The sequence below is a fragment of the Cupressus sempervirens genome, chromosome 3 (assembly GCF_028749045.1).
Source record: "Cupressus sempervirens isolate cs-2001-9-10 chromosome 3, ASM2874904v1, whole genome shotgun sequence".
Taxonomy (NCBI): domain Eukaryota; kingdom Viridiplantae; phylum Streptophyta; class Pinopsida; order Cupressales; family Cupressaceae; genus Cupressus; species Cupressus sempervirens.
The window spans coordinates 107,738,890-107,752,224 of NC_143120.1; the positions used below are offsets into that span (position 1 = coordinate 107,738,890).

General features: G+C 34.2%; 1 protein-coding gene across 2 annotated transcripts; it reads right to left on the reverse strand.

The window, feature by feature from the left end:
* Positions 1-7,701: 7,701 nt before the first annotated feature.
* LOC149565013 (protein NRT1/ PTR FAMILY 5.10-like) lies at positions 7,702-11,661 on the reverse strand. 2 transcript variants are annotated; one of them, XM_089818545.1, is made up of 4 exons: positions 11,090-11,572; positions 9,943-10,249; positions 9,696-9,801; positions 7,702-9,528 (listed from the first exon to the last, which is right to left on the reverse strand). In XM_089818545.1, the coding sequence occupies exons 1-4, from the start codon at positions 11,435-11,437 to the stop codon at positions 8,673-8,675; spliced, it is 1,617 nt and encodes a 538-aa protein (XP_089674671.1). In that variant the 5' UTR covers positions 11,438-11,572; the 3' UTR covers positions 7,702-8,672. The 2 variants fall into 2 exon arrangements, with proteins under 2 accessions (XP_089674671.1, XP_089674670.1); XM_089818544.1 differs by having other exon boundaries at positions 9,696-10,249; positions 11,090-11,661.
* Between the last annotated feature and the right edge of the window lie 1,674 nt (positions 11,662-13,335).

Below are 13,335 nucleotides of genomic sequence, written 5' to 3' on the forward strand. Positions count from 1 at the left end.
ATAAGTAAGCATAAGAAGTTAAAAAAATGAAATACAATTTTATATAGAACTGAAACTCGAGAAATTTCATTGATATTTCTTGAAATTTACAAATTTACAAAATCGGGGGAAAACCCTAGACTCTAGAAGTATTGTACTATTCATTGTAGAAACCACCAGAATTGACCATGGTTGCGAATTCTTGTAGCTAGTTGTTTCCATCTTCCACTTCATCCAGGAAAAACCATTTTTGAACAAAATTTAACCCAATTCTTGCGCATTTCCTATGGTGCTGCAACTGCCCAGTAGTCAAGCCTAGTAAAAATGGTTGCAGGACCACATTCTGGCTAGGTTCCAGAAGCTTGTGGACTTCACCCGCCCAAGGGATCCCCACTCCTGAAACTGCATGAGCGACAATTTCAATGTCATCTCTCCAATATACTACTTTAAAAATCTTCCTCAGGAGCAGCAAAATTTCGGCCCTTGCTTCTTCGAGGTCAAGCAGGGAGGCTAGAAATTGTGACATAATGTCACTGTTGACACGATACCGATTCTCATTCTTCAAAAACTCACGCCCCAGAACCATTTTGACAGCAACAATAACAAACTTCACACCAGAGCACGGAACAACCTCATTGCAAATTGATAAGAGGTTTTCCTTAGGAACGCGACCTAGAAAGGCCTTCTGCTCCTCTTCCAAAATGCATCTTAGGTGAATAGGGTTGTCCATCTTTACTGCAAAGTTCAAACTAACACCAAACAATTAACAAACAATTAACAAACCAGACCTATCGACTACCAAAAATGAGATGAGCAATGATGAAAGAAGTAGCTCAATCGCCTATAAATAAGCTTGGCGGGTAGGGTGCCAGGGATTATTTGTTTGTTTTCGTCTGATTGCCAATTCAATTATATTAAATTAGCAAATATTCTCAAATCTTGAACATAATTGCAAGTACGTGCCAAAAAGGCCAATTGTAATTAAACACTAATACCATCCATTGTCATGTAATGCGTGTGAAGCCACTTAACCAATGGAAAAGGCCAATTCTAATTAAGACTAATAGTAATAGTACTACTACTAGTGGACTATGGCATGTCCTGTAATGTGTACGAAGCTGCTTCGTCGATGGAAAAGGCCAATTGTAAATTGTAATTAATAGTGACAAGACATCAATATACTATCTCCTGCAACTTAAGTGATACATGCTAGACAGAAACGTGTCACCATTTCGGACACTTGAACAAGGTCGAGGCTTCATTCTAGATGTTTGGTAGTGTACTAGCAAGAGAATGTCGCTATTACTGACATGGCATTTAATTCTTTTCGGGTGCACTGTACTCCGCATACAACTTACCTTGATATGTGTCAACATTCCGGTGACCACCTCGACAATTCTTCTTCCTTCAAGAAATGTTGGCCGAAATTAAACCTCAACCATTGATCTTGGATCATCAAATGGTCTGAGTTCTCAAATAATACATTTAACATAATTACAGTGGTAGTGGCCAATAATTTATGTAAGTTGGTATGTTAGGTTAGGCTACTTATTTCCCATCTTTTGAAAATAGCCATACCAACTATAACTTTCTGAAAACCATTCACCATAACAAATAAATTAATTCAATTATTTGGAAAATAATTTTGCCACCTTTTTATAAAAAGGTATCGGTTATTAAAATATTCGCCAACCAATATCCATATTTTAAAACATAATTCGCCATCAATATTAATAATTTTATTAAAAACAAAAATTATAATCGCTATTATTTTATAAAAATTGTCTAAACTATTAAAAAAATCGCCACCAAATATCCATCCATTGATGCATAATTCACCAACACTATTAATATTTTTTTCACCCAAATGACATGTGATTCACCACAATTTTATAAATTTTGGGAGGGGGGGGTGGTTCCTTAAAGTTATCCCTAGAGAGAGAGAGGCAAGAGAGAGAGGAATGGTGGTTCAAAGCATACATGGAATAGGATGCATTTATATATATATATATATATATATATATATATATATAGAGAGAGAGAGAGAGAGAGAGAGAGAGAGAGAGTGTGGGTTCAAAGAGTACATTGGATAGGATTCATAGAAAGAGAGAAAGGGACATAGATTAGGGGGTGGGAGGGAGGGAGGGAGGTAGGGAGGGAGGAGGGGGGAGGGAGGGAGAGAGAGAGAGGGAGAGAGAGAGGAATGAAGAGGGAAGGAGGGATAGGTAGAGAGAGAGAGAGAGAGAGAGGAAAGGGAGGGAGGGAGAGAGGGAGCGAGAGGGGGGAACATAGAGTAGTGGATAATAGAGGGAGAGAGGGAGGGAGAGAGAGGGGGAGGGGGAGAGAGAGAGGGAGAGAGAGTACGGGATAGGATGTAGAGAGAGAGAGAGAGGATGGGGTAGGGAGGGAGGCCCGAGGGAGAAATTGAGAGAGAGGGTGGAGGGATAGAGGGAGGAGAGAGAGAGAGAGAGTAGGAGTTCCTATTGCTATATGTGATTTTCAATAGTGTGTACGTGCTATAGCACACATGTGCTATTGAGAAATCCATTTTTCAATAGGGCGCATGTGCTATGGCCTGGGCTCAACAAGCCTATGCCTAAGCCATAGCGTGTGCACACTATTGGAAATTTTGAAGAAAAAAAGTCATTTTTTTGGCACCACAACTTGGTGCATTCGCCCTCCATTCCTCTTCTACATTTAGAATAAAAGTAAGGGTTAGAAATATTAGGATAATCTACTATTGTCATTCCATTGAGTGTGATAGGTTATTCAAATCCATCTTTCGTGAATTGTTTGTGCCTACAAACAATTTGGTTATCCTTTACTGCTCTTAGGTTAAGAGCTTATAATATCAAAACTTTTGATCTCATAAAAACATATTCATTGCATATCATTGCAAATTAAAGGGAGTTATACCTAATAATTTAGAGGGTGTGATAGAATACATGCATTGACCCATTTGTTGGTAAACATCCTTTTGTTTCTCCAAAACATTGGGTATCAAAGAGTCAGGTTATAAGAACTAATATGAGAACAAATTGTTAACCAACAAACATCAATATTCTCCCTTGCTAGTGTAGGAGCAACATAAAAAAGTGATGTAAGTCGAAGATAACATGTGATGTAAGTTGAGTATAGATTTTGTAATTAGACCCAAGGTGTCATATGTTCTCATAATGTTAGGAGAACAAGATATTGTAATCCAAATTTGGAAAAATTTGGGCTTTAGGATCTATTAGGGATTTTTGGTGAATTAAGGGTCAAAGTGGTCAAATGATTAAGACCAACTTAAAAGGATGTAAATTGGGACATTTCCATCCTAAAATTTTCAAATGTAGTTATTTTGAGGTCCTAGAGAAGTCCCAAGGGAAAGTTGTAAAAGTGTTGTGAAGTTGTCAAAAATTTGTCATGACAACTTTGCAACTTTTAAGCACCCATTAGAGAAATCACTCAATGGTCACCTAATTCAAAAACTAGTTGAAGGAAGTTAGTGATTAGTCGAAATAAGTTCATAAATTTCTTAGAATCAAGGCATGTTGGGTTGTTGCATTTTTAATGTTTTCAAGCAATAAAACCATTGGAGCTTTTGAGAATTTTTGTATTTCCTTCTAATCATTTCATATTGGTTGGATTGGATGACATGATTAAATTATAGATCCTTAATATCATTTATTTTTACCATAATTTTCAATTAAATTTTATTCTTGAAGTTATCTCTATTGAATTTGGCATTAATATCTTTTTTGGGTGGCCTAAAACCCTCACAAACCTAGGGTTTATTAAAAATCTTGAATTTTGGCCTATCATTCTTCAACCAATTTCCTTGAAACTATGGAGTTTGATAGGTCTCCCTATGCCTTGTAAGATTATGCAAGTCTATAAATGCTCCAACAAAATTATTTTTTTTGGTCACAAAAACCTAGGCATGACATCTCTATTTGGTCGAAACAGGAAGATGTGCAATTATAGTTTGAAAAATGATTGAAAGGAAGAGAGAAGGGGTTTGAATAATTGGAGAATGTTTCTTGGTAATAGTCTAGTATATTAGAGACCAAAGGAGACATTCGTTTAGTTGTGGCGAATCAAAAGTGTATTTTTGGCTTGTAAATTTGGACCAAATTAGCGCTTTAGGTCAAACTGGACAATAACCATTAGAGGGTTTGTTGATATGATCTAAACTTAGAGGTGTGATATTGTTTGAGGGACCCAAAAGGGTACCTAAAAATTCCCTCATCTTTTATGGATCATGTTTGTATGGAAATTTATAAGCCAATTACCTATTAGGCAAGGCTAATCAAAGTAGGCCTAATTAGGGCACCTCAAAAAAAAAAAGGTGTTAGGGTCACTTCTAAAAGTTGGAATCAATTGCATTTTTTTGTCAAATGATATAAGAACCCTCCTTCAGTGGTGTTGGAAAGTCTTGGTGTAGTTGGGCCATTCAAACCTCTAAACTAGCTCGATCCATTAAAGGGTTCCTTAAAGATTTATAAGGACATTGTAGGATTTGCGATAGAGAGGGTGGGGAATGAATTAGGACATGCATATTCATGTTGAAGGGAGTACTTAGAAGATAAGTAGGAGGTCTGTGCCATAACAACCAATGTGTAAGAAAAAAAGGGGATGTACCGTTGATTTTGTAAGAGAGCACTTTGGGACCTTTTTGTAAGGATTTGGGTTTATCCAATTTCTTCCAAATATATTCCTATGAGAATATTCTCAAGCACTAAGGAAATTCTATCAATAATAGATTTTAAAATCCAAAGAGAAAGACCCTATCTCGCCATAGAAATCGATAAGGAAGATGGTAAATTTGCATTTTTTTGTACTATAAATAAAGTAAACCCATGACTTCTACCAAGTCTATCTAGCATTAGAAACCACAACATCTATTTTTGGCAATACCTCATGTTTGCCTGATCTCTCCTTAAGATATTGGGCCTATGCACTAGAGCTTTCAACACTAAATACACAAACTCTTTTATCATATGCCTCTAGACCTTCAAAAGATCCAGCTCAGGCATCAAATTATGTATAGAAGAGGAGCTCACAAGAGCACTAAACAAGAGAGGGGAAGGAAAGGCCCCTACCTCTAAATTTTCTTCTAGATCCACAATGGATGCATTATTTTATTTTTCTTTCATAAGGTAAAGGGAAGATAAAACCTGAAGTTCCCCCTATCAAGAGTCTTTATAAACCCTTTTAGATAAAGAAGCCAACAAAAAACAAGGGCCCTCCCTTTGCCCCTAAAATGATGTAATAGTAAATGATGCCTTATTATCATTGGAGAATATATGTTGCTAGGCCTCTAGCCTTAAAGCAAGTGCTTGTCCCCAACATAATCCATATTAGTAACACTAACACCATCTTTATGCTCTATCTTCATCTACTTTGATGGATCTTGTTTGAACCATATTCAAAGCTTATTTGTCCAGTTTCACACCTTCATCATTGGACTTGAATCGAATCTAAATAGTTTAATTAGATGAGATCCCAAAATCAATAATCTTGCAATGACTTACTAATTTAAAAGCAAATTGATATAATATGATTATAGTGGCATTATTGTATTTAATTTGATATAACTCTCATAAAAAAACATAAATACATATTAAGCATATTTATAATTTATTTAATAATATATCTTTATTATAAAATAAAAACTTTTGCGAAAACATGAAATAAAAAGACTTACAAATAGATTAAATACTTATATGTACAAAATATAGTTGGTAGGTTGCTTATTAGATGGATATAGATATCCTACCAATGGCAAATAGTTCCAAAATATACGTTTACAAAATTTTATCCTTTTACCTTGAGAAACGAGATTTTTAAAAACTATTTGTAATAATCTCATTTTGATTTTTTCTATTCATGAAAGTACCTATTACTGCTTAATGTTCCTTCTTAGTGCTCAAGTTTTTATTCGAGGTGAGACTTAAACTTACTTTATTTATAGAGTCTTTAAGTGTAATTACTTTTGGGACAGCCTAATCTCCATTCAAAATGCACTAAAGACAAAACAAAGTCAAACTTTTTTTCCCCTAGATTCACAAAAATGTAGTTATTTTTTTCTAAGTTTTTTGTTGTTTTCAACTACAAACTATGCATATCATGAAAATCAAATGCTAAAATGCAAATTGTATAAAAAGACTAACCTTTTGAATATTCTCTATCAAAAGCTTCCTACAAATTGTAGAACACAAGTAAAGAAACAAAGTAAAAATGCTTGCTAAAAGGAAACAACATTTAATGGTTATGTTTGGCAATCTAGAAATAAAAACATTAAAAAATTATGTGTGGTATATGCTGCCCATTCTTAACATGTGATGGAAAAAAATTGTTGTGCAATAATTCCTTTGTCTAATCATTACTATGGTCACTTTCCAAGAGAGAATATCTAGGTTCATTTTTTTTGGGTGACTTTTATAAGTGCATGTATGGATTAAGAGAAATGATTAATACGAAGAAGTTTCAAGGAGTTTGTGAGGAAGAATAGAGACATAATTAAAAGAGAATAAGGGCATTGGAATAATTGAAACATTTATGTCTATCAATACATTGAATTAGGAAAGGTAAGGAACAGATAACAAAAAAATAAAGATTTTTGTTATTTTGTGCGTGAGAGATTTTTTGTTTTGGTGGTACTGTGTAAATGAGTGCATTATCAGTTGAATATGACATCTTGAAATGATATTATATATTATATCACATCATGTTTGTATTGGAACTAGTGATTATATAATTGATTCTAAATTTGTTTGCCATAATCTAGATTATGTATGAAATCGACAAATTAGAGGGTGGATGATTTTCATCGTTTCTAACTATCTTTTTATTGAGAGTTTTGTATGACAAATATATTTTTATATATTATTAAAGAATTCATTTATTTTTAAGTTTTCTTTTGATTATATGAAGGGATCTATAGGGTAACTTCAATGTAAATATTTGTCTAAATAGTAAGGTAGTTTGTGGATCTTAGAATTATATATTTTTTGAAGGAGGCATTGTAGGTGTAGCTTAATATGTATTATTATTGAACAATTTGAGAAATCTATGATTTAAGCATTTGGAGAGGTAGTAATCTAGAAACTTGAGAATTTAGCTTGCCCACTCTTTAAAAGGATTTATGAGACAACTTGAAAGAGTTTTGCTTGGATTATAATTATATTTAAGGAGAAGTTTTGATAGAATGTGTATTTGTATTTTTAATTAGCTTATTCTGTTATGTACTATAAATCTCAAGGGAGGAGGAGGGTATTCAAATATTAACCAAGTGTTTTGTGGTCTATAATTTCTTTTTAATATTGTTAAATTAAAATAGTTAGTTTTGGATATGTTAACTTGATAAGTCTACAAATGTAATGTTTTATAAGCATTTTGACAATTTATTGTAAAATATGATGAACTTTAAGGTTAATATTATTATAGACAAATTAAAATTATACAAATATAGGTGTTCTTCAATTTTCTCATTCATCCATTTTATGACGACACATACTTAAGTTCACCCAATACATCTTATCAATAATTAGTATCAAGAAAAGCTAGAAAGATTCTCTTAATCTCACTTTTTTAACTCTAAAAATTTATTATAATTATTTTATTATGTATGATTTAACTTATAATTCTAAGAATTTTTTTTTAAAATGTGACAACTAACATAAAATAAAATAAAAATCTTAGACAAATAAACATTTCATCTCTATAATTACAAACTTGTATTGATAAATGAAACTAAAGACTTTCTATTTCAAATTTATACTTCAACTTCTATTTTCCATTTTTTTTGATAAAGGTCAACTTTTTTGCCTAGCCTCTTTGGTTAAGAACGAACCACTGAGGGTTATCCATTCCGTCAAATTCGCCCGCTCGGAGCATGATCCCGGCCTTATCCCTTTTACATGTCAGGACCTTGCACTCAGCAAGACTTGATCCCGGTGGGCTCCTTGTGAGCCTTTCAACTTCACCAATAGACCAAGGGCCCTTTGACAATATTTTTTTTTCCATTTTCATATAATTGCTATAATTTCTCATATATAAATCTTTACTTAACCTTAAGAAGCTCTTAACATAAAAAGCTCAATCCATGATACGCATTCACCTGTCCTGATCTTCCTTCCAACAATGCCTAAGAAATTCTGACCCACCCACTTTGATGGGAATAGAGAAATGTGTTCGGTACCCTTCATCGAAAAGTCCTTAGTTTTATTCTAGTTGTATCATAATTGCAATTGATCATCTTGTGCTACATTAGTTGAATTTACTGTCAACTAATTCAAAGTCGGGGAATGACAGGTATTTGCAGACCTGATTGATTCATCCATCTTCTATGCAGCTAGCTGATAATATACATGTTTGAACTTTTATGCTTTCTTTTGCTGTTGCATACAATACACAAGTTTTCAAAATGAGGTTTGGAAATGAAAGTCGAGTTTCTTCTTCATTTCTTGAAGCATGGTGTATTTATGTTCTATACACGTAGTTCTGAATGAGGGCTAGAAAACTTATGTTCTATACAAAAATTCACAGACTGAGGATTTGAAATGAAGGTAGAGTTTCTTCTTCATTTCCTCAAGTATGGAGTCTTTATGTACTTTACATGTAGTTCGGAACAGCAGCTTATATACCAATATCTAACAAAGTTCAAGAGACCGTCATAGAATATCTCTGTGAGTGATGTTTAATGATCAGGATATCTCTTCATCTTTCCAAACATTTCTTTTGTCTTGCTTGTAAATGAAGCTCCTGGCAAAAGAGATATAGATACACAAGAAGAGTGCATTGAGTGCAGCCAGAAGCCAGTAGAAGTAGTCCAAATGAGCTCTGTTTAAGTTGTCTGTAAACCAGTTTTGTCCCATAACTCTGCTACTCATTTCCTCAATAATAGAAATAAGAATGCTGCTGAGGAAGCTACCAACTCCAAAAATGCTCAAATAGAGGGCCACCCCCAGGCTTCTCATTGAGTCAGGCATCTGATCATAAAAGAACTCTTGCAAGCCTAAATAGGTGAACACATCTGAAATGCCAAATAGGATGTATTGAGGAAGCAGCCACAAAATACTTAATGGAATTGTCAGTTGGGGCAGGTCTATCAATCCATATTCTCTTGCTGCTTGAAGCCTTTTCATTTCTGTCATTGCTGCAACAATCATAGAAATGACAGAAATAAACATACCAAACCCTATTCTCTGCAGAAGAGTTATACCACGTTCATTTCCACTTATGTTTCTGGCCAGTGGGACAAAGATTCGATCATACACAGGCACAAGCACTAGAACGGTCAGGCTGATCAAGCTCTGCAAGTTTGCTGCGGGTATTTTAAAGTCTCCAATGATCCTTCTATCCATTGTGCTCCCCTGTTTTGTAAAAAATGTTGGTGTTTGTGCACAAATAACACCATATATCAAACAAGTCATCCAAATAGGTGTCAATCTTAGAACAAGCTTGACCTCTTCAACTTGTGCAGCTGTACATACCCTCCAATCAATATTTGTTTTGTTCTCATGGTCCCAATCTGTTGCAATTGTAGCTTTGTCAAGAAACCTACAAAACACCACCAAATGTTCTTAGAGGCAGTTTTCTAAGCTTGTGAAATGCATTTTAAAAAGAAGCCGAGTTGATCAAACCTAAAACTAAACAGAAATATAACTGCTTATGAAATTATGAATGAACTCTTCCAAATTGCAAGAACAGGTATAAATGAGATTTGCCTGAATTGATTAGAGGGCAGAAGTCTTCTCTTTTCATCCTTTAATCCTTGAATACCATATAAGTAGCCTTCTTGAGAATGACCAGATACATTCCACTTGCAAATTGCTGCAACAAAAACTTGGACAATCTGAGTTACTGGACTGGTACAAGGTATTTTATGTCGGAAATTCTTTGTTCCGAAGAGGAAAAGAGAAAGAGCAATAGCCATGGCTGCAGCTGGGAGAGCAAACCCCAAACCCCACTCACCGTTTTCTTGAATGTACACGATCACAGGAACCAATACAAATAAACCACTGCATAAACCAAAATACCACCAATTGAAGAAGGAGCTCTTGCTCTTCCTCTCTTTTGGGTCTGTCTCATCAAATTGGTCTGCCCCAAACGCTTGTAAACAAGGTCTGTGACCTCCTTGGCCCAGAGCAACCAAGTACAGTGATATGAAAAAGAAAACCACCTTAAAAGATGCAGGTCTGGGGCAGGCATATGATGTGTGCTCACATGGGGGTGGCCTAAGAAACGGCAGAGAAGCTGAAAGTGTTAAACAGATCAAACCCTGCACAATATGAATCAAACATTAGGTCTTCTTTCCCCTGAATTGTTTGTAATCACAAACACAAGAAACTTATTGAAATATTTTTACCGTCCAATCTAATCAGTATTAGACATTACACCGTTCAGCAAGATAAAACTTTACAAATTATTTATTCCTTGTGGAGCTGAATAAGATTGTAATTCCTATTTGTTTAAATAGAGTGGAGCAGTTATGGAAATGGGTCGTTAACCAGATGACCATAATGAGGTCTTCAGAAAGGTACCACTAACCTTGATATGATATGCAGTACAGGTTCTTGTTCTGGATATGCTACACATACACCGTGTGCATATATTCAAAATGATTTTGATGTGGTAAGACAGAGGGCATTAACTCAATTAGTCACTTATCAAAACCCATGTTAAATTCAAAGCTCAGCTGTAGAAAAATTCTCAGATATGTGTAACGCTAGGCACTTGAGTTTTCATTAATCTTAAAAATATTAGTGAGTATAAAATTAGTATGAATTGTTTTTGTATTTGACTGAATTTTTTTTCACGTTTCAGATCAAACTTTAGAATTCACCATCAGAAAGCAGGATATAAAAGAAAGGAAACGAAGAGTTATTAGCAGACTAGGGTAGTTAATAAGAGTAGGAAAATAAATGAATGCAAAGCTTTTACGGTTAATAGATGGGAAGAAATCTAACCGGTAAGATGAAATCATGTCCAAAATGTTAGAAGGTCTTAAAGACCATTTTAACTTTGATACTAATACCAATTATCACTTTTCTATATAGATCACCAGAAAGTTTAAGCACAATATACTTAAAAGGAGGATACTGGTTTAAAAAGTACTGACCAGCAGATAGATGAGTGAGGAGAAAAGAATGGTCCAGTATCTCCCCAAATAGGAATCTGCAAGAAAGGCTCCAAGAAGGGGAAGCATAGATGCAACACCATACCAGACATTGACATTCTTTGCAGCAGAAGCAGTGCTCTGTTGCATGATATTGGTGAGATACATAACTAAGTTGGCAGAAACACCAAAGTAGGCGAGTCTCTCTGTCATTTCAACACCAATAATGAGAAGAGAAGCTGACCATCCTCCCGTAAGAAGTCTGCTGACAGGCCTGCCCCTGAGATCTGTAGACCCATCTTCAGCAATGTCAGTGAAGTCAGGAGAATCACGGAAGGAAATGGGTTCCATAGCTGATAATTGCTCTTTCTGGATAATATATGCTGAAATTACGGTAACTATGCTCAAAGTAGGGTAATGACAAGATTATCACAGAAGGAAATGGGTTCCATATCTGAGAATTAGCCCTTTCTGGCTAGTTAATGTTCAGAGGAGGGTAATATCAGGAGAATCAAAAGGAAATGAGTTCCATAGCCGAGAATTAGCCCTTTTTGGGTCTTTTCACATCCGAGAATGAGCCCTTGTTGGGTCTTTTTCCAAACATATGTTGAGGTAAGCGGCAGGTGGTAGTGGGGTAACAGAAAGCGATATTTATGTCCATTCCATCTCTGAGGAAAGGGATTTTAAGTTTTTCTTTTTATTATTAAATTCCAACAACCATTAATTTTCGCTATCCAGTAAGTTTCAATTTGGAAGATATTAGATGACGGTAGAATCATTCTGGATTTCAAAAGTCGCTCTGGCAAGATGGTAGCCCATCCTTTAATTTAACTATCAGCAGTTAAGATGGAGAACATGTCTATGGGGTATTATCCTTATTCTTACTTCAGGAATGAAAAGGCAAGAGTCATGAGTATGTTTAGAGGTAGGTAGGTTATTTTTTTACTTTGAGATATTCCTTAAAATATAGAATAATAAATGGTTATATAAGATTTACTTTATACTAGCTTCATTGCAATAATAATATTTTTGCTATTCTTTGTTATGATTGAGTATTGAGACTAAGAATTAAAAATAAAAATTGTATTATGATTTTTAGTATGACAAGATTAGGTGACTTATCTTTTGCTACAAATTGTAGCGTGAACTATTTTATAACAGAAGGAACTTAACATCTTTTCTTATGAGAGTCAATTTTAAATTGAAAACATGCCTCATAATTTAATGTAGTGTAGTGTGTAGAACATGTGATTGTTGATATATGTGATGGTTTGGTAATGATGCAATGATATATATATATTTTAAATTGGTAAAATGCAAATGCCTCATATATTATATTTCAAATTCATTTTATATTTATTTTTGCCCCGTTCAAAGTGGAGGCATTGGGGGAAAAAGAATAGGGAAGAAGACCCTCGGTATAGCGAGACTAAAGTCTTGTTCTAGAATGGACAATCACCTCTTAATATTTGGGGTCTTTTAGAAGGCATTCATTCTATTTACAAATCCCTTGATTATACATTTTAAATTTACCCATAAAGGTTTTGCAAGGAAACCTTGAATACATTTGATTACATCAGTTTTGTCAAAATTCTCACAATGTTCGAAATCTTTTGTTGAGTCAGTGCTTCATTTGCACATTCTTGATAAGAAGTCTTCTTAGTTTTACATTTTCAAATATCTTTTATAATAGATATCCCTACAGCTTCAAAACAATCTTCAAATCCATTGTTAATGGTTAGTACTGGAAATCTAAATGTCATTGTACCAGAACAATTTTTCTTGAATTCAAGTTTTGTAATATTAAGTTTGTTTGTATTTTTTTGTTGTTTTTTGGAGGAGCTACCTTATTTATATTCGTTTTGGAACAACTACCCTTTTACCACATAGTTTTATTTTATTTTAATCATTTTTTTTTTTGAGAATGTTTAATAATATGCAGTTGGATTGTGAGAATGAGGAATGCTTGATAAATTCTTGAAAATTTATGTTACAAAGAATCTTATATACTTTTTGATTAGCATAAGACATTTGATGAGCATTTCTTTAATATTCCAAAGATGCAAATTCTTAATTGAAAGAGACAAAAGAAGGGCCATCGGTCCTTAGATAAGTTACTTTTAATAGGAAAATTAGTGATTGAATTTAATAGTCTGATAGAGTGAATTTTATGTTTACTACAATGGATCTTCTAAGTTATTTTAGCCTAGTTCCTATATCCTTGATTTGAATTTAACTCATAGGAAAAT